Source organism: Xiphophorus couchianus, chromosome 18 (assembly GCF_001444195.1).
Source record: "Xiphophorus couchianus chromosome 18, X_couchianus-1.0, whole genome shotgun sequence".
NCBI lineage: Eukaryota > Metazoa > Chordata > Actinopteri > Cyprinodontiformes > Poeciliidae > Xiphophorus > Xiphophorus couchianus.
Window position 1 is genome coordinate 9,365,330 of NC_040245.1, and position 26,669 is coordinate 9,391,998.

At 40.7% G+C, this 26,669-nt stretch overlaps 1 protein-coding gene and 1 long non-coding RNA gene across 6 annotated transcripts in view; one reads left to right on the top strand and one right to left on the bottom strand.

Annotated features, from left to right (window-relative positions):
• The window catches only part of epha4l (eph receptor A4, like), a 66,211-nt gene extending 43,711 nt beyond the window's left edge, over positions 1–22,500 (bottom strand). The window contains exons 1-3 of one of the 5 annotated variants that reach the window (XM_028045047.1): positions 21,886–22,500; positions 20,372–20,439; positions 16,681–17,344 (exon numbers count right to left, since the gene is read on the bottom strand). In XM_028045047.1, coding sequence (XP_027900848.1) covers positions 16,681–17,344; positions 20,372–20,439; positions 21,886–22,081 — 928 coding nt within the window. In that variant the 5' untranslated portion in view covers positions 22,082–22,500. The remainder of the gene's footprint in view (positions 1–16,680; positions 17,345–20,371; positions 20,440–21,885) is intronic. The other 4 variants (XM_028045046.1, XM_028045048.1, XM_028045049.1 and 1 more) reach the window with 4 other exon arrangements.
• A 2,237-nt stretch (positions 22,501–24,737) lies between these two features.
• LOC114133317 (uncharacterized) lies at positions 24,738–26,425 on the top strand. The gene is made up of 3 exons (XR_003593159.1): positions 24,738–25,151; positions 25,627–25,691; positions 25,792–26,425. It is a non-coding gene; the product is annotated as an uncharacterized LOC114133317 (long non-coding RNA).
• The last annotated feature ends 244 nt before the right edge of the window (positions 26,426–26,669 follow it).

Consider the following 26,669-nt stretch of genomic DNA (forward strand, 5'->3'; position numbering starts at 1 on the left):
GAACAGGCATACATGTTCCCGATATTGCAGCCAAATAAGACCACATCTACCCACACGCTGCAGCCCACCTTGTGCGACCCACATATAAAGCCCGATAGGCAAGCTATACTGCAGCCTACACAACAAAGTATCCGATGCACTGGGGAGTGAAACTATGAGAGCAGACCACAATAGTGGTTCAAAGCTATTGGAATGTAACACCCAGCACATAGAACACAATAGTTAGGCCTTTCCAGACAGACAGCTGCTCTTTCAATCAGAAGAAGAGAATTAAGTTCAATCGATGGCATTTTCACTGCTTTCATGGTTTCACTTTATCTTCCTTAAGTGATGAAAAGTCAGACCCTTTTTTTAGTCAAAACAGACAGTAAGCACTCTTTAGAAGAGCAGTCAGAGGCATCCCCACAAAGCAGCTCTTTGAAAAACCAAGCGATCAACTTTCAGGCCTTGAGGCAAAGGAGAGTCTCTGCTTCAATCTCAATGCGTCTCTGGACCTTGAAGAGTCAACCATCTCTATGCAGTATGGCTTCTTTGTTTTTCCTGTAGATTGATGATAATTGTGAGGCTCCTGTTAGAAACCATTTGTATTTTTTCAGTGCTTTATCTTCTTGCCCATTTCAGTCACAAGCTGCATGTTCCGACTGTGCTGAATGCAGACAATGAAAAAGCTTAGACATCAAGTCACCTGAGCGGCTGGTATATAAGCACAGGATCACTAGGAACTGACCGTTAGCATCTGTCACTGGAACAGCAGGAGAGTGGAGCAGGTTAACTCATTAATTCTGTCACTCTACGTTATTAATTACCTCCGGCCCCGACAGCAACGCAGAGCCACGCGGCAAGCAAAACACATCAGCATGATGGATGAGGGACACACGGCCAGCGAAACTGATCACCATGATTGATGACGAATACTCGACACACATCTTGACCTTGACCTGGATTGGGGGATAAGGTCCTACACTAGCTGTATCATCCTTTAACATGCAAATAGTAAAGTCGGATGGTCACATCTAGGTTGACATCCTTACTAGTGGTAATGAAGGATTTAAACAAAAGCCAACAGGGCTAACAACATTAAGAAGACAAGAGCCAACATTGCTGACAATCACTGCGGCTTTGGTAGTGGTCGCTAATACCGGGGGAACGAGACTTGGCAGCAGTTTGTCTGTCAAATGTTGGATGATTTATAACTGTATATTAGCAGCACCAATCCATCAACTGAGTGCTACCAGAAATGTAGCCCTCATTAAAATATATGTATCCAGCAGACAGGAGCATCAGCCAAGGCCCCAGATGAGTAAAACACATTGTGACAATCAAAATTATCACCAAGCTAAGCCCTGAGAACAAAACAGGGTATACCTAATGACAATCTTGTGCTGATCGCTTGGCTTTTTACCCAGATCTAAAAATTAGGTACAAGAGCTAAACTCCATACAGGTAGGGGTTCACAAAGTTTAAATAATGTGTATAACATAATAAAACTTAGATTGTACACAAGTTTTCCAACTACCAAAATTATCTAATTGTCTCAAGGTGATTGGTATGCCATGACAACAAACTGATAACTATTTAGTGGTGGTGGGTGATTGATTGAAACGTTTTGGTTTCGTTATGCTTGGCAATGGTAACCAAATGTCCAACTTTTTAAGTTCTAAGTAGCAAAAAAAAAAAAAAATTACAGTAAATCAAATTTGGATGCTTTTCACCTATTTGAAATGAATAATCCAAAATGGTCATCATAAGACAGAGAACTCAGCTTTTTATTTGTGCTTCAGTTGGTATGTACCATTCACAATCCCTAACAACGTTTGCTAGTTAACATGTTGGTATTTGAATGGAAGACATACAGAACAATTATTGCTATTATATTAATCCCATGCTATAATCAAATCTTGAGAACATCCATTTTATTTTCCACCAGAAGTTCTAAAGGTTGAAAGCAATGGGAATATGAGACTTTTTTATTAAAAATATGAGCAAGGGTACACTAAATTAATATTTTAAGGTTCCATATGCCATTTCTTCTTCAATATTGTCCTGTTCACTAAAATTGCAACGTAGGACCACTTTATTGTTAATCCTTGTGTTGCATAAGTGGAAAAAAATTAAATATTGTTCTCCAGACTTCCTGTTCAGCAAGGTCACCTTGTTCATATTGACACGTAGGCCTTAACTTCCTCTTTAATTTCTCCAGCCTGGCTTTAAAAAGGAATATCAGCACAATGGTTATATCATGAAAATCTAATGTATTCCACCCAGCCTCTTCAGAACGTACACCGCCACTCCTTAAAAAATAAGGGACAAGCTTCTGAAGGTGAATGTGAGGAAATGGATCAAACACTAAAGAAAGGCCCACGAAGGAAAGCATAATCACAGAGGGTAAAGTGAGCAAAGAAGACAAACAGCTTAAAATGAGAGCAGGGGAAAATAATATCTTTCCTTGATGAAATCCTGCTGGACTTGGACATGTTGGGTTTGTGCAGCTCAGACGCAGCCTTTGTGCCAGAGGTGGCACCACCAAAAGCTGGGCACGACGCCAAAAGATTGAGGGCCTTTTGTGACCTAAGATCCACACAGAAGGTGGATAATTGACCATGATTCAAGGCAAACAAGACCAGAAATTATACCTCATCCACAAACAGAGGCGTACAAACCTCTACACACCTGCACACAGTCAGGTCTGAACAAAAAGCCCTTCAAAAGCCCTCTGCGCTTCGGAGGCACTCCGCAGCACCACCCATGCATGCAAATAAACAGACACACGCACATCCACTAAACAGGCGTGTTTTTCTGAGAGCAGGTTGATGAAGGGGACAGCAGCACAGAGGGGACAATGCTCAATAAACAAACAGTCATGTTTTGTGTCAAACCAATTTTGTCAAGGTCTCCAAAGGATGGAGTGTCATGTTGGACAGTGCACATTTGCATATGTGTGTTTTTAGCATCTTTTCCTGACATTATTTAGAATGAAAAGAGCTTCATTTAGATTCTATTACCAAAATGATAACAGAAAAATAGGCAGGAGCATGAGAGGGGAAGGGAGAATGCTAATGTTCCTGTGCCGGCACACACTGGCAAACAATCGGGAGAGTTAAACCATTCTGCTCTTGGAGAGCCGTTGAGAATGGGAAAGGAAAATGGAGGATGTGTGAGGAGAATACAACAAGCACACATTAAGAATAGGTGAAAAGGAAGAGGAAGCGATAAGGAAACAGATTGAAAGGGGCCTCACATCCAATTCTGTAAACAAGTATGAAACACGTGTCTTTCTTTAATGCAAATCGATAACAAATCAGTGCAGAACATGCTGGCTAAACAGTGTTATTCATTTATTTTACCGCAATTGCATCTGTAAGCCTCCTCTTATTTATTCATTTATTTTTACCCCTCCAGGGGGTCTTTTGTGGGCTCTAGTGTCCCTTATATGAAAGTAGGCTGACAGGAAAGGGGGAAGACATGCGGCAAATATCATCGGGTTTGGGAGTCGGACCCGCGACGGCCGCGTCGAGGACTCAAGGCCTCCAAACATGGGTCGTGCTATCCCCTACGCCACGCCCAGCGTCCTATTATTTTTGCAACTTTACAATTGATCTACATTGATTAAATTGTTCTTTGTGATCACTACTAGAAGTAATAATTTAGAAAGCAGAATCATATATTAATAGCATATTAAATGTCTTATAAAAATATTCATACCCTTTGAGTCTTTTCTCTGTCTACAGCCACAAACTGAGTGCTTTATTTGGAATGTTCTGTGATGTAACACAAAACTGTAACATGAAGAGAATACATGATTTTTATCTGAGTCCTTACTTTGTAGAACCACCACTCACTGCAATTGGCTGCTTAAGTCTTTTACACCTTTAGAAGGTGATTATTTTGGCTGTTCTCCATTGACTAAATTGAGTCAGATTAGATGGAGAAAAACTGTCGACAGCAAAGTTTAGATCTTGGCATAGATTAATAGTTGAGTTAGAGTCTGATCTTTTACTGGGTCATACTAACACACAAATATATTTTGATCTCAGTCATTCCATTGCAGATCTGTCTGTATCTTTAAAGGTACTGGAAGATTTTGCAGCCTCTAACAGATTTTCTTCCAGGATTACCCTGTATTTAGCCTCATTCACCTTCCTAACTTGGGCTTAGCTGCCTGTTGAAGAAGACCATTCTGACAGCATAATGCTGCCACCATAACATTTTTCCACATGGATGGTGTGTTCAGTGAGGTGGTGTACACTAGTGAACTCCTGATGCATCCCTCAAAGAGGTCAGGTGCTATATAAAGTAGGCGGTGGCTCGAGGGAGGAATATTGGCAGTTTGATTCTTGGCAACAGAAGCTGGCTCTTGGGAGTTAAAATGTCACTCTTGTTTTATTATTATAGATATTTCCTATAAAAAACCTTGAAGTTGTACCATGACAACATGTACAAATGTTCAAAGATCAGCTTTTCAAAGAACTGTGCAAGTTTTTATTACCAAAGATTTTTTTTATGCAAAGTGAACTGGATGACAGATGGCATTTTTGTTAATTTTTTGGGGAATAACGGTTCTAAGATGGGACTCTCTTAACATCATAATCTGGTCATTTAGGGTAAATATGTGCTACCAGTAATTCAACTAAATGTCTTACCTGTTTTCCTTCAGGTGGCTTTTATACCATGGAAAATTACTTCTGTCTGATGTCATTACCACATTCTAAATCTATATGTAAACCTGTGCAAATCTGTCTGTTTTTCAAATGATCAGAATTTTCCATTATGAAAACTTTCCCACAACAGTAAATTTACATTAAGCTCAGACGTAATCCTATCCAATCCCCTGTAGTGAGTCAGATTATAAACACACCTCACAGTCACATGTGACCTACACTATGTGATACACACATCTGTCAGTGCTTAAGCATATAGAAGCACATGCAAAACTTTAATTGCCTAGTTGTCAGTAGTCTCAAGGGCAAGTTTGCCATTAGCCTCTTGCGGTTTTTCTGGATGTACGTGAGGAGGGCTCGGAAAGGGTCGATTCACGGCTGAAAAGATTATTTTTAGTTTGTTTGTTTAGGTAATCTACAGGCAGCTCCCAGACGACAGCCTGTCTGGGGCCTCAAAACACCTTCTATTGTGCGTGCATGTGTGTGTGAGAGTCTGAGACTAGCACTAGTGCTGTGACTGCTGTGTGTGTGCGTGTACACACAGGCACATAAAACTTTCTCGGGTCAGTAGCTCTTCATGTCAGGTCAGCGATGGTCTCCAATGTAGGTGTCAAAGCATTGGCCTTTACTTTATCCTGGTGTTGCCCCCTTCAAGTTACTTTCCCTAATTTTTTTCTTGTTCCAAACAAGACTGAGGTCATTGCTATATGGAAGTGCAATGGCTTTAAAGGGGACCTGTGACTAAAAGTGATTTGGCCTCATGTTAGCATGGCATGCTTAGGCACTATAAATGTGTGCATTCCTAGGCCAATCGGACAAATCAGCATGTATAAATGTTTCATAGTTTGAATGCGTAGCCTTCTCTAACCACAGGCAGCTTGAACCCGGCCTTGCAGTGGGGTGAGGGTGGGGGGCGGGGGGTTACAGCATGTCTCGGGTTAATGGCTGCATAGACAGGATTGCTATGCTAATATGTTTTAGGACGTAGCTTTGATGTGACGAAAGATGCATAGGCAGAGTGATTAGAGGAGAGACCAATCAGTGTGAGTGTAAAATGAACATCATGTGTTTGGATAGAACTGAAGCTGAATGCTGTGTTATGTTGGAATATTTCTTCCCTCCAAGGTCATGAAAAACTAATCCTTCTTATCTTTTGTTATGTAAACGGGTCACTATAAATGATTCCTATTTGGTTTGTAAAAACTTCAAACGAGTTTTTGTGTAGTTTTGTTTCCATAACATTTTTTTGCCACTTTTCCAAAAGGCCCGAGTTTTTGAAAAGCAGAATATAGCTATCAACTGATTTCTCACCTGAGCTCTGCAGCTCCTCCCGAGTTACAACAAACTTCTTCTTCTAAAGGTTGCAATGGATTTTATTTTATTCATGGATGTTATAGTAAATGGGTCTGAATACAAGTGCATACCTCCCTTTATAGATGTCTTGAAATGTTCATTTATTTGTGTTGAAATTGTGCATCATTTTCCTTGAACAGTTACGCACTACTTGGTGTTGGTTAAAGTAGATTAAAACCCCAATGAAGTTTGAGGTTTTAACCTGGGCAAGGTTAAAACCACAGAGTGGAAAGGTTTAGTAGGTATGAATAGTTTTGTAAGGCTCTGTAGGGTGATGCTCAATATTTTGGGATCTTCACCAGCAACTGAAGCCAACTTAAGCCTCCAGGCTTGTCAGAAATTTGCTCATAACTGTATAGTATTGCCTAACTCTTTTCAATAATGTATGACCACAAAAACAGGTCTTACACCTCACAAAATCAAAGTTGTTTGCTGGAGGTATTTTCTTCTGTTAAACAGAAGAGTTGTTGGGTATCAGGCTGTGGTTCAATAAAAAAAGGTCTTTTCAAAGGTGCCCCCATTCCTACTGAAATCATTTCAGTGTCAGGTGAAACAGCTCAACTACAAACACCAGCAATATTGGCTCTGATATCAACCGCAGCTGCTGGAGGTCGAGCTTTGACCACACCGTGCTTGTTCAAAGAGCCGCATCACTCTGTACCCATAACCCCCCACTTCACCTTTTATATCTCCAGCCATTTATCAGAGCCAGAAGGCAGCAATTGATTCATCATCCTTTCTTCTCTATTGTACACACACTGTTTCTGTCACGTATACACACTAGGTCATCAAATAAACTTCTCTCAATCTCTATCATATTCTTCCTTCGGTTTTCTATCCACTCATGTTTCTTTCTTCCTCTGATATACCACCTTGGAGTGAAGCTTCAAGAGAAACATGTCTCATTTTCTTCTCCCCGCCCTTCCAGCAGTATTCTGCAACAGGCTTGGGATCAAAACGGATCAAGATTTTTTAATCCCAGAGACATGCCCTGGCATGGATGCACCTCTGCCTCTGGCTGGAGCGCTGCAGCTTCAGGTCTCCCAGCGCTGCAAGACCTCCACATCCTCAAATTACATTTTGGCTCTCCCACAGGGAGGTTGCACCTCACAAGAAACCCCACAGTGTGCTTGATACACAAACAAGATTGTATTTTGAGGTGCAGACAATTCACAGGAGGGCAGCCAGCTGATCTCAGAGTTCTGGGCTGAGACCAAAGATTTTTATATGAACACAAGAAAAGAAAAATACTGGCTTATTTCCTTGAAGAAACGTTTGATTTATGTTGTTTAGGGAGAGGGTGGGTATTTATAAAAACAAAATAGGTGGGTCAAAAATTCTGAGAGTACATCACAGAGGCAACTTAATCTCTCTCTCTATACTCTCTCTCTCTCTCAATATATATATATATATATATATATATGTCTATATATATATATATATATAAATTCCCGTCAGAGCATCACCTCTGACCTTCACACCATGCTCAATGCATCTTGCTATCCTGGAGATGACAGTGCATTAAGGAGTTATGGGTCACGGAGCTAAATTAGATTGTTTTTACACATCTTAACATCTGTGCAGCTCATTCAGGCTGTGAGAGTGCGAGAGAGAAAAAGTCTTTCAGCAATTACTAGGAAGGATAATTAAACTTCTGCCTGTCTTGGAGTATGCTGCATTTGGAAATGTTGGGAATTTCTTGGTAATCTGAGTAAGGTTATAGAACTAAAACCTCAGTTTTAGTAATGCTAGCCATGCTAGAATGAGCTAAAGACATGGTAGCTCTGAAATTATGTATTTATTTTCAAATATTTGTAAACCCTGTTTTACAGTGTCTCGCTTACACATGATGTGACTTCACCTCTGCTCTTATAATATACACATATTAAGGACCAGTCACTAGAAACAAGTATTTGGAATATGCTGAATAGTGTTCTTATATGGTCAGAATCATTTAATATCTGTATTGACAGAAGTGGTGCATCTTTCCTAGTATAGCTGATTAAAAAACTCAGAATTGCATAAGCAACTGTTTTGCTTGCATCTACCTCTGTATGTGTACTGAGATTTATTTTGACATATTTTGATGCGAGTGCGTGTGATTCTGGAGAGCATAAAGCGGTGTTCGGTTTCCTCCACCACCATGATTAGAAAGAGGGGATCTCAGCTCATTTACATGGGCACTGTGTCCAGTCTCAGGGCCCATCAGATTGCACAGCGGCTCTTTATTGCAAGCCTTTTTAGTCATAACCCTTAACTGATTGCTGCAGAGAAGCTCTTTGATTTGGCCACTGAACCCTGTGCCCCGAGAGAACAGGATGACGGGGGAAATAGAAGAAAAGACCACCTACTATTGGCCCGGCGGGACTGAGGGAGCTTAAGATAGAAATCAGTGGGAGAAAGAGGCAGGGAGAGATAAAACATTTTCAAGGTGTTTGCAATCAGCTTCCCATTGTCAGAAAGCGAGCAGAGAGCGGTTCGTCCACCTGAGGAGCCGGTGGGCCGCTTTGTCTCCAGGTTCAGATCGTGCAACCAGATCAGGACATTAATAGAGGTTTTTGATACAGCATGTGATATGCCTGTTGAGACAGATGCAAAGAACAAATACGGGACAGATAATGGCTCACACACCTACAGCAGCACATTGCCCCGGATCAAAAGGATTTCTGTGCAATGGTGAACCGATGGATGAAGTGCAGAAAAAGCACAGTTGCCAGACTGGAACTAAATCTCTTTCCACTTCACTTCCCCCCATGTTTTTTGTCTCCATTTTTCTCTCTCTCCCTGCCTCCTCATCTCCATCTCCTCTACTCCTCTTGGCGAGAGAGGTCCGTTCTGCCTGTCTGTCGGCATAAAGAGGGTGGCAGGGGCCCTTTTTTTTCCCCGCTTTCACAGGCTCCCTCTCTCCAGAGCCGTCCAACCCATGCCCACTCGATGCCTGTCCACTTCTCCCTCCCTACCCGTCTTTCTCTGCCTATACATCCGTCCATCTCCCTTTACAAACTCGGCCTCCTCTCGCTCAGCCGTCTGCCAGCTGAGAGAGCGGGGAGGAAGATTTTCAATTGAGATCAGCAGAAAAGAGAAGGGGCAAAGGAACAAGAGCGAGAGCACGCAGGAGTGCGGGAGAAAATGGAGGGGGAAGCAGGGGAAGCAGTCAGAGGAATGGGGAGAATAGTAGGGATGGTTAGAGGGAGACGGAGGGGGTCGTGTTGGTAGAGAGCTGGGGTATTGATTCAGGGCCTTTTGACATGCTAATTTGCTTGCTGACTGCTTTAATCGCTCCCTCTTCCCAACGCAGGCTTCAAAGAGAGGATGCTTTTCAGAAGGATGAGTGCAGAGGAGAGAGGAGGAGAGGAGAGCAGAAATGTTTGTCAATTTTTTTCACTTCTATGCCACATATGGCGCTGATGCCATCTGACAGCCGTGCTAGCTCCTCCGTACAAACAGAGAGGACGCTGGCAGGGAAATTGTTTACTTATTGTTCTATAAGTACGTTTAAGTTTGCACAACTTCAAAGGTGATCTAAATTGTGTACAGACACCACATTGACATTTTATCAGCAGGTTTGTGACACTATAATAAGTATTTAAGTTGTGACTTTATGAATCTATGCACTGTTAAGCACCCAACATACAAAATGAACAAAAGATTTGGATGCTTTCTGCTGAGCCATGCCTTTCAAATTATATCTAAAAAAATAAAAGTCGCTTCAGATGTCAGAGTACACTGAAGAGGTAGGCATAAGAAATTAAAAGAGGAACAATGAAGGATTGAAGGGCTAAATGACAAGTACCTGCTGAATACTTTCTGATTATCTATCCAGATTAATAAATGTTTTACTGTGCTATTATTTATTTATTTAATTTTTGAAATGAAATAAATTTAAAACTTTTTTTTTGAAATATCACTCTCAGATGATAGGTAATATAAAATTATGACATGCTTCTTTTAAAAATAATGAATAAATAAATATTTTGCTTTATATTATTTATCTCCATTGTGCATAAGGTGCTTTGACTAAACAAAAGCATAATAAAACTAGAAAATATATTTTATTTTGGTGAGTTTGTTTGGGTGGTTGTGCAAGTTTGGGCGATGCACGTAAATTTGATAAACAAGTAATTATTTTGAGTCTATTTTTCCAATTTTGCAGTGTAAAATTGCCTGATTTAGAAATTTAAACTATGTGGTTGTTTAAATAAATAATAAATAAATAAATTAATTAATTGTACCATGAAGCTAAATGCAAAGCACAAAGGCATCTGTATGCACCTTATTGTTTTAGCGTTGAGTAGCTGTTTAGCAAAAAGAAAGTTATGAGTTTGAGTACCGCTTTTTCCCCTGCTACATGACAACATGCCCTCAGGCAAGGCACTAAAACCCATGTTGCCTGTCAAATTGTGCAAATTGTGCGTATAAATGAGTGTTTGTGAAGTTCTGTCGGTGGATGTGGCTCCGGCATAAAAGGTGTTTGGAGAAACAAATATGACAAGAAAAACACTGTGCAAACTCACTCCATATATGATTTCAATCTATTCTAAAAACGTCAGAAAACACCTCTGTAAACAGACTTTCTGATCTGACTGAGTGGTTCTAAACGATGGGCTCTCTTTTATTAGTCAGTTATATTTAATGTTGAACCGCTTCCTTTCAATTCACTGTGTAAGATTTATTTAGAATCTGCCAGTAAAGCACTTTGCTGAAAATGATGCCATCTATATTAATATCCAAGGATCATTTCTAAACTGCAGCTCAGGCCAGTGTTCTTTATTTAAAACATAAGTTTGACATATTACATATATTTGCACTTTCCCGCAGCAGAGGACGGGTGGTTAAATAAAAAATAAAAAAGAATCCAAAGCAAGGTTTTGAGTTTTTTTGGTTCTAATAAATGAGAGGTTAAAAAGTCATTAGGGAATACATAAGTAGAAGCAGTTTTTTTGTTTCTTTTGCAGCACTGCGGTAATACACACGTGCTGCGGTATGCTCGGCACTATCAGCGCGGAACACGTTCTATCACTGATGGCTTCCTGCCCTGAAGAGGGGCACGACTGGGGAGGGTGGGGAGGTGATTTGGGGCTAGAGAAGGGTGTTGAGTGCCGAGAACTGCAAAGGGAACAAATACTGAGGCGGGACGGCCGGCCGAGCAGGAAAAACTTTTCAGCACCTCAGCTAATGATGTCTGAATTACCACCAGCAGCCCCTCCTCCAGCTACTAAAGAGAAGATTTGTGCATTCAGGGGATTTTAGCTTCAACATTTAGGAGAACAAAGTATTAAAAATGGCTTAAATAATTATTTCAGGGGGAGTGGGGGGAAAACCTCATGGGATATTCTGTCCTCTCTGTCTGTACCTGTTGTTCTATCCTGCTTTCAGTTGGTAATAGATTCCTTGCCTCTATTCAGCAGAACAAAATGAGCGTCTCTGGTGGCAGAGAGAGTGATGAGTACATTCACCTCTATCCTCCTGCACTCAGCTTGCCTCTGACTGTGCATGCATCTGCTGTACATATGTGTTTGTGTACTCTTGAGTTTACTGCTTACCATGTCATTTTGCACATGTGCATGGCAGGATATTCAAGCATAAGGCCGTGCATGAGTGTGAGCAGGCACATTGATTTCCCTCTTTCTCCTCATGAGACTGAGCATTTATAATTGGAGTTAGAGTGAGCACTCACAAGTGTCACTTGTGAATGCACGTCTGAGAGAAGAATGACGGGTGATGATGTTCAGTGTGCTGCTCCCCCCCCCTACCGCTGAAGGTATAATCTCATTATTCAGCCCACTTCCTGCTGCCGCCACCACAGACAGGCTGACAAACTCTAACCACCTCGACGGCCGGCGCAGAGGGAGGGGAAAAAAAGGGAAGGCGCGAGAATAAAGACAGTGTCAATGGGTGAAAATTACTAACAGGGGCTCGGGAGAAAAAAATAAAGGAGTATAAAAAGAGGAAGAGATGTAAAAGAAAGATAAATGCAGATAACGGATCACTGAAGCAAAGGGAAATTTAAGGAGACGGATGACATGGAAGAGAAAGAGAACAAGCAAGCGACTAAGCCGGCGTAAAAGAAGATGCAAATACCTAATTTGTGCATATGCAGAGGAAGAGGGGGGGGGGACATGGGATGAAATGGGAGAGGGAGAGTGAGTCTGTGTATTTAAAGCCATCGGGGACCGGCTGGCTAAATAGAATTACGTGGTGAATTTAGAATGATGCTCCCAAGCGCATATTTAAAACTGTCAACAGAGGGAGAGAGAGAATGGGAGACCCAGATACACACTCACAATGAGCAGAGAAATTTCATCCCTAAAACCTCTTAATCCAGGACCACTGAGGGCTTCCAGCTCAACAGAGACAGCTGGGAATAATGCAGGATTAAAGGGAAGGGAGCAGGGGAACATCAGGTGAAGAAAAAATCCCAACCCAAACTGACTTCCCAGTCTGTTTAAGCTTTGATCCACTCATGCAGGTAATACAAGTAAAATATTGAATGGTGACATAATGGATCTAGAAAGTGAAGTGTGGTATTCATGTAAGATTTGCATTAATTAACATCAAGGTACCTCTAGTCAGAAAAAAGCTACAGCAATCTTTAATGTAAAAGAATTGCATTAATTATGTTTGAGTGATCAACACTCTAAGTGTAAAAGAAAAAGCACAAATAATATTTTAAACTTGAATCTGACATCTAGAGCAATGCTTGGCTAAAGTTTAGGTTTGGATTATTCTTCAGTAAATTGACTATAGGTAAAAGCCATGTCCAGCCTCCAGGATCAATTGAAGCAATATTCCCCACCATATATTTTTTTTTACTGCATTAAATCAATCAAAAATGTACGTTAAAAGGTCTGACTCAGGCATGCAGGCTTTTAAGCAGTTCTGTAAAACTAATCAACTTTGCTCTCCAAATACTTCTTGAGCTTCTACTTGGTGGGTTTTCAAATAGTTTGTTATATTTTCTCGTGATTTCAAAGGTGCTCTACAGAAATATGCCCAAATTAGAGAAGATGTGTAGCATGTCAACAAGAAAGTAGACCAAGTGTAATAGAAGTGTGTCATGACTGGTCAAAGTGTCCTCTATTTTTGGAAATCAAAATATGGTCACCATAGTGGACAGTGTAAGAATACCATGACTGGGTAATCATTAGCCTCTAACTATGCTAAAGTTAGTGTTAATCTTAAAGCTTCCAACTGGTCCCAAAAATTTGTTTTAATTTTACAGTTTTTAAACAGTTGGGAGGACATTTGTTCATCTACAGTTCCAATCTAAAATACCTGAATGAAATAGAATATGAAATACATAAAACATTGATTTCATTTGTTTTAAAAAATTGCATTTACGTTTGTTTTTTTTCTCTTCTAAGCATAACCATAGATAAAGACTAACATGAAACCACAATAAATAAACTGGTCCGACCTGGACTGAAGAATTGTAAACTGATCAAAGAAAAATTTTAAAAGACAGTTTGCGATTTATATCATCTTTGCTCTTTTTGTGAAAATGAAAAACCTTTAATATTTTGTTTCCACAAAAACAGCAGTAAAATATCTTGGTCTTGTTCTCATGAAAATGAGAATTATGTATGGTGACGTCTTGTGAGCGCAATTAGTCATACAAACATGACAGTGTTGTCCATGGGACTAATTTTCCCAAACATGTTGCAAAATCCTACAAAAAAAAATCAAGTACACATACTGAAGGGGAAGGGAATGCAATTGTCAACAAGAATCTCACAAAGGAAACAAAAGACATGCTGTGTGTTGACTGAGATGCAGGAAACCTGTTCACAGCTCAGCGAGCAAGCAATCTGCAGTGTCACATGAAACTGCTGACGCCTCAACAAGGCTGCATCCTCAACATACACAAACCTATACAACATGAAGGCAAATAAATCATAACTTCAAATCCACTGATTTTAATGAAAGCACACATGCCTGCTGTGTGTGGCTATTGGAAGAAAGTTTTTCTTTCAGTGTCAATAATGCTGTAGAGGCAATAATTATGTTTGTATAATGGCCTACAGAATCCTTACTAATGTCGTCCTCCAAATACCTCATCTACACTGCGGCACCTTCAACAGTAAAGACGCTCCTCACCAGATGAGGAGCGAGAGTCTTCCATGACCTTCATCATCCCTACAGAACATATGGGGTGGGATGAGGGTAGTGAGGGTGAGGGGCATAGTTAACAGAGAAATGGATCTCGAACACAAACAGACAGAGCCCTCTCCTTAGATCAGGGGGGCCCTTGGCCCTCAATTTCTCTTGGTTGTCCCTCTTGCCTTGGCCCTGGGGGTACACCATACTCACCCAGGTCTATGTTGAGTATAGACTCACATACAAACTCTACCGACACAGCTGTCAAAATCCTGATGTCTTAATCAATCCTGGATCCACAACCCTGTCAGACAGAGCAGTAAGATGGATGCAGAAGGGGGCAACCTCTGACCTCAACCAGGGGAGGAGAATGCAAGTCTTCTGTGCCCCATAAGCTCCCCCTCGGCTCCCTTTTCTCCCCAAACATCACCCTCCTCAGTCGGCTCTCCTGTCACCCAAACAATGATGGAGGAGATTCCATTCATCTTAGGCTGGGAACCAGGGGCCAAGGTGCCCTTGTAACCTCACGCATACACAGGAAGAGAAAAGACACACAAGCCTACAAATGCACACCTTCTAACAACGATACCATGTGAAGCACAAAACACCTTTGAGTATGAGGGTGCACAACTATCTAGTCTAAGTACAGACTGACACACTGTTTAGTTAAAATTGTTTCAAATCACAAAACACACAGAGAAAAATAAAACCCTCAGGTTGTCTTTGAAAACCACCCTGCCCCCAAAACTAGCTTCTGTCAGAGTTTCTTGGTCAACATGTCCTTCAAGATGTGGAGCCATTCTCCCATAGAGACTGTCACTTGTGGGAATATTAACCAGCTCATCAGTGCACTTGAGAACCAATAGTGAGTAGCACCTTTTAACCCTGGAGTCAGTAGAGTTCATTTGCTCAGTCTGTACTCGAGACATGTCACCCAGAGTACGACTGCAAGTGAAATGTTAAAATATAAACATTGTAACTGAAGCTAAAAGGTAATGGATTGGCTGGCATTGTTAACTTAAACACAATCAAGGAGCTGCAGTGATATGTGACCTAAATGGATACATTGGCTTAAAAACAAGCAGTGTCAGAATAGAGCTGTCAAAATATAACAAGACTGCATTAGTCCCATAAAATCTATGGTTGCGTATACATACAGCTTTCTGTAGCAGCTACTTTTCTCAACAGGAATTACTCTGATAAGGACAATACTTCAATTTCTAAAGCCAGTATAAGATAGAATTAAGTGAATATGATCAAAGACATTTCTTTTTCCAAATATTTAGGTGGTATGATCATAAACTGCATTACAGTGTGCCAAAAAAGCATTATGTCAGCTATGCAACTAACCATGTTTTGATCTCGTTACTTCAGGAAAGAAAACCTGGTGGGAATCGTCTGAAACCAGTAACAGGGAAACCTTTTTTGGTCATATATACAAAAAGAACCCACACGCCCCATCTGTGACTACTTGAACCCTTTTACCCGTCCCTACCCCCAAGTAGCCACTGGCATCCCTAAATCACCAGACCTGTTTGTCATGCAATTAGTTCTCCAAGATAAAGGCTCCCTCGTAAATTAGGAGAGGTGTAGTGGTCCGTCCCTCCTGTTAATCACCCGTGCCCAGCCTCTGACCCCTCGCTGCTGCAGCTCACTGCTTTTTGTATGTGATGGTGATGGGCTTGTTGGAGGTGTCTACCAATAAAGCAGTGAAGCAAAACTGGCATACGCCCTACAGGACGACTTACAACCCTGGGTCAGATTGGTAAAACACTCAACATGATCCACAAAAATGGTGCTGTGCCACATGTGCTTCACTTTACACTGGGCATAATAAAACAGACAGCAGACTGTCTATTAAGAAATTACAGAAATGAAAAAGAAACTAGAAGAGGGAACTCTAAAATTACGTTTTAATCTTTGCTCAAGGGCCAGGTTTAGAATCACAACAATCTGATTTTAGAATAATTGTCCAAAAAGGATAGTCCTTCAAAACAAACACTGGCATCTCAGCCCAGTCTCACCGCAGCATTTTCACTCCTCCCAAACATGCTTGGAATCGTAAAGCCTATTTCACTCTTTCCCACTCTTCCCAAAGCTGTCTATTTCCTTTTCAAGCTTTGGGCTCCATTGGGAGCAAGAGAAAGAACAGGTGGGGTGAAAGACACAGCAGTAGTGTGAACCAGTTGGAGCTCTAAGCTACACTCCCAGTTTCACCAATTCTCCTGGGATACATCCCTTTGCACAACACCTCCCAGTGGGCCTGCTAATTACTCCACTTACAGTCATCATTACTTCTATCACACAAGAACACCATGAAAAGCCTGGAGAAAGCAAGTGAGCGAGGAGATAAAAATTTCCAGCAGAGTGCTAGGTGGGTAAATTGAGAAAGGAAAGCACAGGACAAAGAGAGAAAACAAAGGGGATAAAAACAAAGAATTACAGGTGGGGGGAAGGGAGCATTACTAAAGGATGAGTGTGGTCAGGATTTGAGGGGTTAGTTTGATGTAAACATTTAGAATTAGGCAAAAGAAAACAGTAAGAAAGAAAAAAATAAATGGCAGCTTTTTACCTTGGCATTCTGAATTGCGTTCCTCATATCCAGGGTTGCACAGGCAGTTCCCTATGGGCACCAACCACTCTCCATCAGCTCCGCAGTACATCTTAGGAACTTCCTTTTCTTCTGAATTATCCACACATGAGCCACGAACTTCCACCAGCGATGACGTATCGGCACCAGTGATAGTATCAGGAAACTGGGCTAGGTTTCGCACGGATAATGGGCATTTCTTGTAGAAAACCCTAACAGAAACAAGGGCAATGCACGCTCCAACATCCTGGAATGCCAAATAGAAACCCTTCCGTGTCAGGGCACCCACATCCCGGACCTCCGTGTTCAGCTTCATGATGCGATCCCCAATATCCACCTGAGTGAAGCTCTCATCTGCAGCAATGGTGTCTATCTTGGTGAACTGGTTCTCCCGGATGTAGCGCTCCTTGTCATTGTTGGACTCGTAGTAGTAAAGATTGAAGGTTTCCTTGCAGGTTCCCATGACCCCCGGCAAGCTGTTGCAGTCCCGCAGGGTGAACTTGATCTCGATGTAGACACGCTGGGCACCTCCACGGGGGATCCAGTCAGTACGGAGCCAGTTGTTCTGATTTGGCTCCATGACATTGCACACCTGGTATGTACGGATGGGGATGTTCTTTTCGTCCATAATGCTTACTTCCTCCCACTGGGGAAAGGCCGAGAGAAAAAAAATGTAACAAGAATGAAATTAGACTTGATGGATCTTACAGCTTAAGTTGTATGCCACAAACAATAATGAAAAAAGTAGTACAAAAAAACCTGTTAAGGTTTAAGGACATCTGAAAAACATCTCATAATCATAACGGGCTGTGCAATGCTTAACATGACTGAGGTAATGTAACCTCAAAGGAGCATTTGACTGTTTTAGTCAATATTTGAGCTGACTGCTTAACTTAATGCATGTTTTATGAATTACATTTAATAGACTTGTTAGACCTTAATATGGAATCACAAATCCACTTTTATTCACTGCCTTTACTGAAGTATCAGAAAGAAAGAGTGTGTAAGGAGGTTTATGCCTCAATGATCTTCAGTACAATTACTTAGGGAGTGATATAGAAAGAAATCCATTTCCAGCTCACACACAAACATTGTGTGGATGTTTAAGAACATTAGAGTAGTTATAAAGGAAAGAATGCCATCACCGCATTGCACAGATCCAGAAAGTCTTTGAACAAGTGCTAACGATCTAATGGGCCCTGGCCTGCTTTGTGTCTCTATAATCAAGAGAGACCTGTAGACCGAGACGCATATGTTCACTGAGGTTAGCATGAACTCATAAAGAGAAGGGAGGTACTGATGTGAGGTGCATGGATTATTTTACCCTGTGCGATTTGGCTTATTTTTGCCAAAGGGTAGTGTTTGTTTTACTTACGATATAGTTCCCCCTCTCAACAGAGCACTGTTGAGCAAATATGGACCTCATCTTGAGAGGCTCAAAGCACTATGCTTCCCTCAAGTTTTTTAACTGTGAGTTTAAAAAGAGTCTTTGACTGAGCCGGACTGTAAACAGAAGCAGACGAGCCTTTGGCTGGCGTAAATCTAGCTATTTGGAAAACCATACAAAAACGAATAGAACCGGGATGATGGGAGATATGGGCGATGCTGGCAGATATGACTCAATGGCTAATCGTAAACACTCCGGATTAAAACCTTATTTCCCAGGAGGTGGAAGGGATAATACTAAATACAGCTGCAGCTGTATGATTTGAGAAAATGTCTATCATTCCCTGCTGTTCTATTCCACTCTGTTCCCTCCCTTTGCATCCCACACCCTCCCACCCTTCCCCTTTTGTAGTGAAAATCTAGCGCCGCTGAGATAAGGCTGCCCCTTTCCCTGATAGCAGGAAAAAGGCAGAATGAGATCAATTGGTCATAATGAGAGAGTGAATGCAGGTTCGCAGGAGCTGCCAGGACCCTGTCAATCAATGGTTTGTGATAAAATGGCCGATAGCAGGACCCGAGCGCAGCACAGAATTGTTTGTGCAGGGTCAAAAGCATAGCATCTAACATCTGTGTCAATGATTTTAGATTCAATAACCGACCAAATTGTTGTAAATGGTATAGTTTAAAAAAAAAAAAAACTTTAAAAGGTTCACTTGTGTTTCTCTTTTTATTTGTGCAATTCAACTAAAATTCAGTAGCGAAACATTCTTGTCTAATGAAAGCCACTATTCATTCAGGTTCTTGAGGATATTAAACACATTATCAAAATGTACCCATTGTAGAGCTGCAGGAGGTGTCCAAATTTTATTTGTGCTCTGATATCTAATATTAGAGGCAGGTAGAGTGTGGTATCACACATTTAGTCGACCCTTTTCCTCTCTGGTTTGTTGGGGCTGAAGCCCACGGCACTTTCCGCCTTATTCATCAGTTCCAGAGGACCCTCTCTAAGCTGCCAAGTTCCCCCCTCTCTTTCTCTCTTCCTCTTTCCCTCCCTCCTCAACTGAATGGTGGACAGGGATATAAAGTTTCTCCACAAAGACCGATTCAATCCAACGTCTATTCAGGAAACCTGACGCCCGCTGCAGTATCAGCCCCTGCATCTGACCATTACGGAGTGGTTAGAGGCAAGGGGAGCAAGCAGAAAGGGAAACAGGGGTTTCTGGCATTGGAGGTGGGGGGTTTGTGTGGGTTCTTGAAACAGACTCTGGAAACTCATGGGACCCTCCAGGTGTTCTGAAGTGTCTCCACATGTAAAATAAAGTATCACATTTTATTTGATCAAAATTTTTGGTTTACCTTGAATGAAATGATCTCACTGCAAAGCATGGCCTAGTTACCATCTCAAAGTATGCCAAGGTTTAAAAGTTACATTTTCAAATCCACTCAAATTTACCGTCACTGAAGTCTGTTTAATGAGATGCCAGAAAAAGTGCCAGAGGGAGTTTTATTATGGCTGCCTGGAGCATTGGGTAACACAGAATTGCCCCACTTCCACCTGTTGCTGTGCACAGCCAGTCAGCTAGCTGAAATATGGCACCTATATTTTCCCTCACCTACAAGAAACATGAATATCCTCATGTAGTGGACGATAAAGAAACCCCATCCAGAACTCTTAATAAGGTAAAGTTACTATAAGTAAATAACTAAAATCATACTGTAGGCTGGCTACCAGTGCAGATAGCCTGACTAAATTATCACTAAATATCAGATTGTTAGACTTGTGTTACTCTGATAGACAGAATGACTAGATAAAACCTGATTACTTCTAAATGTAGTCCCTGGTTATGGGACATGATTTCCAAAGTTTTCCTCAAGTTTATGTAAAAAAAAAACCAAATATATATTTGCTTTAACTGACATTAATATTTGATTATTTATGCAGTAGCTTGGATAACTGACACTTTTCTGCTAAAAGATCCTGCTATATTTTTGAGTCTTATTTGTTTTCAATAATTTTTTTAGTTTTAATATTGTGGCATTTTTACTCAAGGTTATCATATATGAAAATCTCAAAAGCCCTGTGCCTCCTCACCCCAAGAATAAATACCTTGACAGGTTAGACAAATGACAAACTAAATATCCAACCCAGATATTCCTGGAATGGTTTCACCAGGAAAAAAAAAAACTCTTATCAGGGAGGACTGTTTATTTATCACACCCGCCTCTCCCAAACCTCCTGCAAATAATGGATATCTTCTCTCGGTGGAGCAGTTTTTTTGCTACATACCCCTCCTTCTGTCGGGTTGGCGACCCATCCCAGCTCCCCCTGTACGGCCCTGGAGTCCAATAACGTGACTGGAAAACAAGAATAGGAGACGTTCAAGCATGTAAGTCTCAGACTGTCCACACAACATCAGCATAGCAAGAAAAATGGCTTCCTAATTTTTAACCAAATAACAGTCAAACTGAAAAATATCCGCACATGAGAAATATCATTGCGGGCAGGGAATTAAAATTAAATTTGTTGTCCGTGGGTATGTCGTGTTCTGCGTAATTCCCCTGCTGTGATGGCCGCTGATTGATTTTCGTTGAGAATGATTTATAGCGTTTGGTGTATGGGTCTCAAATTGTTTTTTTTTTTTATTGTTTTTAACGCGTTTCATTTAAGCTTGGAGATGTTCCAAATGCAGACATGAAGAGTCTAAAATTAAAACTGAGATAAAACATAACATAATAGCTCAACAGAGCGTTAATGGCAATGAGTTTTCTAGACAGAACGGCAGCAAGTAGTGTGCGTAAAATGTCTTATCTCCTGCACTGAAAAGCTAATTTCATTCAATATAATATACAAATTTCATGTAGTAACAGAAATTAAATCTATGGAAACAAAAGTTTATGTCAAAATGTTAAATATTTCTCATGTACGAAACTAAAATAAGTGTAAATGAGTGCGTCTGTGTGAGTCCAATGCAGATTTGCTCCTCCGATGGGAACACACAGGGTGTTGCTACCAGATTACTTTATTTCAAATCCCGCTCTCTGTACACAATTAGAAAAATATTCTGCAAAGAAAAGACGCTGCGCGAAGAGAATGCTGTCCAGGCCGATCAGTAGAAAGTTAACCCCCAAACCCTCTGCTCTTTTGGTGTAAACATTTTTGCATTATTCCATCGTTTTATTTAACCTCTTGATTTATATATATTTATTTATTTATTTATTTATTTATTTATTTATTTATTTTCTTTCTCCCCCTAAATTTCGGTACATATCTTACACGCGCAGAGTCGAGCAAATCAACTTTTTGAATTTGTCGCCGTCTTCCATCAAAACACAAAGTGACAGAGAGAGCGATGAGCTTTCACACTGCTGGGTCCGGAGCTGCGTTGCTAGTCTCATTCCGGAGTTTTTGTCCTGAATTTTTATTTAATCAAATTTTTATTTACACGCTTACGCTTACATTTGAGCGCATGTTGTCTAGAGCTCGGCTCAGTTTTTGTTCGTCTTCTTGACTAAACAGCATGCGTCGGGACCACAAGCGAGATTTGTTCATGCACACAGGGTCTCCATGCAGCCGAGACGAAAACGAGCAATGCGCATTTGGACATCCCTTACGCGCCGAATCTTGAAGGGAAAAAAAGTGATCGTCGCTGTGTTTTCCTTTGTTAAACTCTTTGAGGGGCCCCCGTGCAAACGCAACGAGGGGCCACGGAGTGAGAGGTCTCCGCTGCGCAAACACAAGCACAGGGACGGTGCGGAGCAGGGAGGGTGGATGAAGTCTAAAGTCTGCTGTAGTCTTCTTACCTTCATTTGGTGGGTATATCCGTGCCGATGAACCGAGAGTAGAAATCCCAGAAATAAGAACGGTGACCGTGAACAAAATCCCTGCCATGAGTGCCATTTGCAACGCGGCTCGGCTTTTTTCCTCTCTTCTTTTTCTCGCGTTTCTCTTCTCTCTGGTCCCGCTCTCTCGCTCCCTCTCTCTCTCTTTCTCTCTCATACGCACACACACACTCTCCCACTCTACCTCTCTCGTCCTCTGACTTTCCCCAGCGGAATATGGGTTTGAAGCGGACAGCAGGAAAGAGACGCACCGAGCGATCCACAGGCTGGAGGCGTGTCTGTGCGCTCGGACGCGCACTCCGACAATTCAAGGAGGAAACTTCAGGGACAAGGAAGCGGGGTGCAAATAATCATTAACTGCCCCCCTATTCAAGTGTCATCAACCCCCTCACAGAGGGGTGCTGCAGGGTATTTTCTTGTAAAACGTGATTTGTGAGTTGCCAATTGGAATCAAATAATAAACTGTAAGCAGTTTAATTAGTTTTATTCTGCTTGGGAACACCAGCTCATCTCTTACTTTACATGAGCAATCAAAGCTACAAATAAAGCAGTCGGTTCATGGGTGAGGAGGAGTGCGTCTCTTCTTGTCCTCTGCGCTTATCAACAGTCAGACTGTGCTGATCCTGCATGTCTGCAGTCCGAGGTGAGCTTCATCAGCCCGAGGTCGCCACCTAGCGGACACATCGACACCTGTTCTGGCTCCGGAATTGGATTAAAGAACAAGCAGGAGCGTGACCTTCCCTTGCATTACATGGTAATGCACTTTGTAAAAATTGACACGAGCTGCTCTGAGATCGGTGGCAAACTTGTATGGATTATTGTCCTTTTGTCTTTTTGTACACTATAAAGAAAAGTACATTGCAGAAGACGTCAAATATTCTGCAACATATCTAAATAAAAATTTTTAAAAAATATGAATTTCTTAATGTCACGTTGTAAAGTGGTAAATAAAAACCTTAATAGAAAATTAGAAACATAAGCTGTTTAGTTTTGGTAACAAATTCTACCTAAACATTTGGATTAGATGTTCCAGTATGTCAACAGAAAACAGTATAGAGATATGTTTAAACTGGTAGTGCAACGAGTGAATGTATTGATATAACAACACAACCTCTGATAGTTGATTGTGTTATCCTGGTGTCTAATAGTGGACGGTATATAAAATCTAGGTAACATTTCCTTACATAAAGAAACATATTTCTTTCTTACACTATGCCATTAAATTGTGAAAATATTTTTCCTGTTTTAGGATGTTAATAAAATAATTAAATAATAATTAAAATAATTATTTTATTTGGTAAATAGCAAAAATAAATGAGAAGATCAAGTCATACAATTTAAAGGCAACACTTGAAACTTTATTGTTAGTCAGTTTTCTGTTGTTTTCCACATGCAACAAACCCCCATAAACAAGATTTTATTAAATAATGTGGGGCACAATTTCAAGAATTTCCAAGGCTAATGCTATGTAAGCATACCCAGAATATCACATGTCAATTTTTTTCCATTGTTGTTAACATAGCCAGGGCTTACTGCTGAATTGTGGTCTGGCAGGACTGTGTCTGGTTAACCTGGAGATGAGTATGATTTCTTTTAAACATCAATCTTTGTTTTCAAGTAGACAACTGTTATATTTCTTTATAAAGCTAAAATCCAGCATTTTTTGTGATTTTGGGCCACAGCTTTTCACAAGATTAAGTGTAATTTGAGTGACATAAATAATCCCAGAATTTCATCTTGTAAAACTTTCTTTCTTTCTTACACGAGTTTGATCTACTTTTGATTATCAGATAAACATTGTCTTTTAGCAGTTCTGCTAAAATATCAAAAATAAGACCAAATGCTAAAGTACTAATTCTGAAGAAAGTGAAAAACCTAGGAACCAAAATTTCATTGCTGAGATACAGAATCCGACCCCCTTCTTGACTGGCACCATGCACCTTCATGGGCATAACTGTTTGATGAGATGACGCCTTCAAGCATCCAGAAACTGTACACAAAGATGGAGGTCCACAATCCTCTTCCTGACATTTTGCGTGATTTCATTTAATGTTTTTATGATGGCACACAACAAAGTAGTGATGTTAGAGGTGTTGCTATCTGCTCTTCATCATGTGAACCCTTTAGTAGTAATAGTATATCTTGATGTTTGTGGCCTCCTTTAGCAGGATAATGAGGCATCCAATCAGGCATCTGTGGGATCTGGCCTATGCATGGAGGCCCAAACTTACAACAAACAGGACTTAAAAGATTTGATGCTAGTATCTTGTTTATGGATACCATAGCAAGCCTTTAGCGGTCAAATGAAATCTATTCTCAACCATGATGGCAGCAAAATGGAGACCAATACGCTATTCGGCAGGTGGTCATAATGTTATAGCCAAAAAATCTACAACAACTTAGTAAAAGTTAAAGACTACTAAAACATTTTTGGTTAAGAAAGTTTCTGCTTCTGGAGTAAAATTTCCATCTTTATTCAGCTTTGGCTAGTTTAGCCGTCATGCTAACATTAAAGTTGCTAGCAACCTGAGCTGCTTCACCCTGAGGAAGTCACAGCTCATTAACGCCACACCCGGCTTCTATATTTTCAGTTTTATGCTTTGTTCTTCACAAACTAACTCTTATATTTTATCTTTCTTTTCATAATAGGAGCAAAATATTCTTAACAATTCACAAAAATTTATTTTAGCAAATTTATTTTATTTGTTTCAGTTCAAGACTTTTAAATTAAAATAATTTGTTGGGATTTGGCAAAAAAAGAGAAGTTTTTAGCTGCTAATATTTATTGGTTAAATTTACATAAATCACAAAGCAGTTTTTCATAGCACATTTTTTATTTTATTAAATTAGTGTGGCAGTAAGTACATTTTCTTTGAGCCTTTGACTTTTTGATCTCTGTCTATCAATGACCTAATTCCTTAATTCCCCTCGCCATTACAGTTTTAAAGCCAACCTGGTGTTATAGTGTGCAGGCAATGATGGTACCGCTGCCTTTTCCGTCTAACAAAGACCACTTTGTTCATGTTTGCGGAGAAGCCAGCTGTGTCCAGGGCTGAGGTTAGTGCAGGGTGCTCTCTCACTTTTATGTCCTCCTACACAGGTCGGCCGTCGCTCCCATGAGAAGGGCACGTTGCTGTCGTTGGCAGGCAACCTCTCAATGATCTGCAGAGGAGATTGCCTCTGTGTGGGCAGGTCAGGGCGTTCCGCATCAGCACACACAGCTGCCGGTGAGCACAGGAAGGATCTGCAAACCACAACTGGCACCTCCTGAATATTGTGTCTCGGCTAAATTGGAATGTGGCCTTTTATAGATTACAGACATGGTGATTCAGCAGGGAAACATGCGCCACACCTGACTATCCTTGGGCAAATTATTGTATCCATATCAGTTGCTTGGCTGCTTATTTCCTGTGAAGATGGACAGTCAAAACAAAATTTAATCTCTCTTCCTGTGATTATAGTCATATAAAACTTTGAATGTGTCTGAGTTGGAAAATTGTATCTGTAGACAGAAGCATTTACTGCACCATGCACAAATATTCAGTCATCTGGATTTTTTCTTCTCCTTTTGACATATTCCAGCCATTGTGAAAGTCGGCACATTTTTAAAAATCTTAAAGTATTCTGCACACAAATTTTCTTTCAGGATTATGCTGTACATATCTGAATCCATCTTCCCAAAAACTCTGACTGTCTTCCCAGTCTCTGCAGAGGAAACGCATCCCCACACCATGATGCTGCCAACACCTTGTTTCTGCTTGGGAATGGTGAGTGCATGGACATGTGTAGTGTTAGATTTCCAATACAGAGAACATTAAGCTTGAGAATGGAAGTTTTCTTGACATTTTCTTACCACTTTTCCTTCAGGGGCAGATTTGTCGACTGATCACTTTACAGTTGTCCTGTAAACAGATTCGTCCCCTTCAACAGTGTGTCTGCAGCTCCTCCAGAGCTACAGCGATCATCTTGATTGCTGTTGCCATTCATTTTATGCTTGCCCAGATGTCAACTTTGGTTGATATCCATGTCTTTGTAGGTTTGTAGTTGTGTGTGAGGTGTTCAAAGTTTGGATATTGTTTTACAACATGCTTTAAACTTTTCTACAAGTTCACCCTGACTTATCTGCTGTTTTCCTTGGTCTTCATGATGCTTTGTTCACTATCATTCTCTAAGAAACCACAGACGCCTTCACCGAACAGATGGACTCATATCAAGATTAAATTAAAATAATTAAGTGACTTTTTTATATAGAAATTCTAACCAATGAATTTTTTTCAGGATGTCAGATGAAATGAAGTTGAATGTACTTTAATACAAAACTGTTTTTAAGTGAAACATTTGGAAAACTATGCATTTTCCTTCCACTGTACAGCTATGTGGTAAAATTTCTTCAAAATTCACCTACTTCTACAAGACAGTTGCATACTTGTCAGATCACAAGCTCTCTATTGCTCATCTCTTTTGTTACTTTTATACCAAGCTCAAGTCCATACAGAGGGAATTCAAGCCATCCAAATAAAGTAACCTTAACTGAAATGTATTAAAATGTGGCTCTGTTTGCTTTTCACAGACACACCTTATATACAGTGTTTAATCTAAGTATGAGGATTAATCAATAGAGGTGTGTGTCTTCTGGGGCGGTGATGTCATGTCTTTGTTGGGTGAAAGGTTCTTCGGAGACTGCCCACTTTTTAATGAGGCAAGCAAAACATCTGGTGCTTCAATGGAATCAGTCAAAACTCACC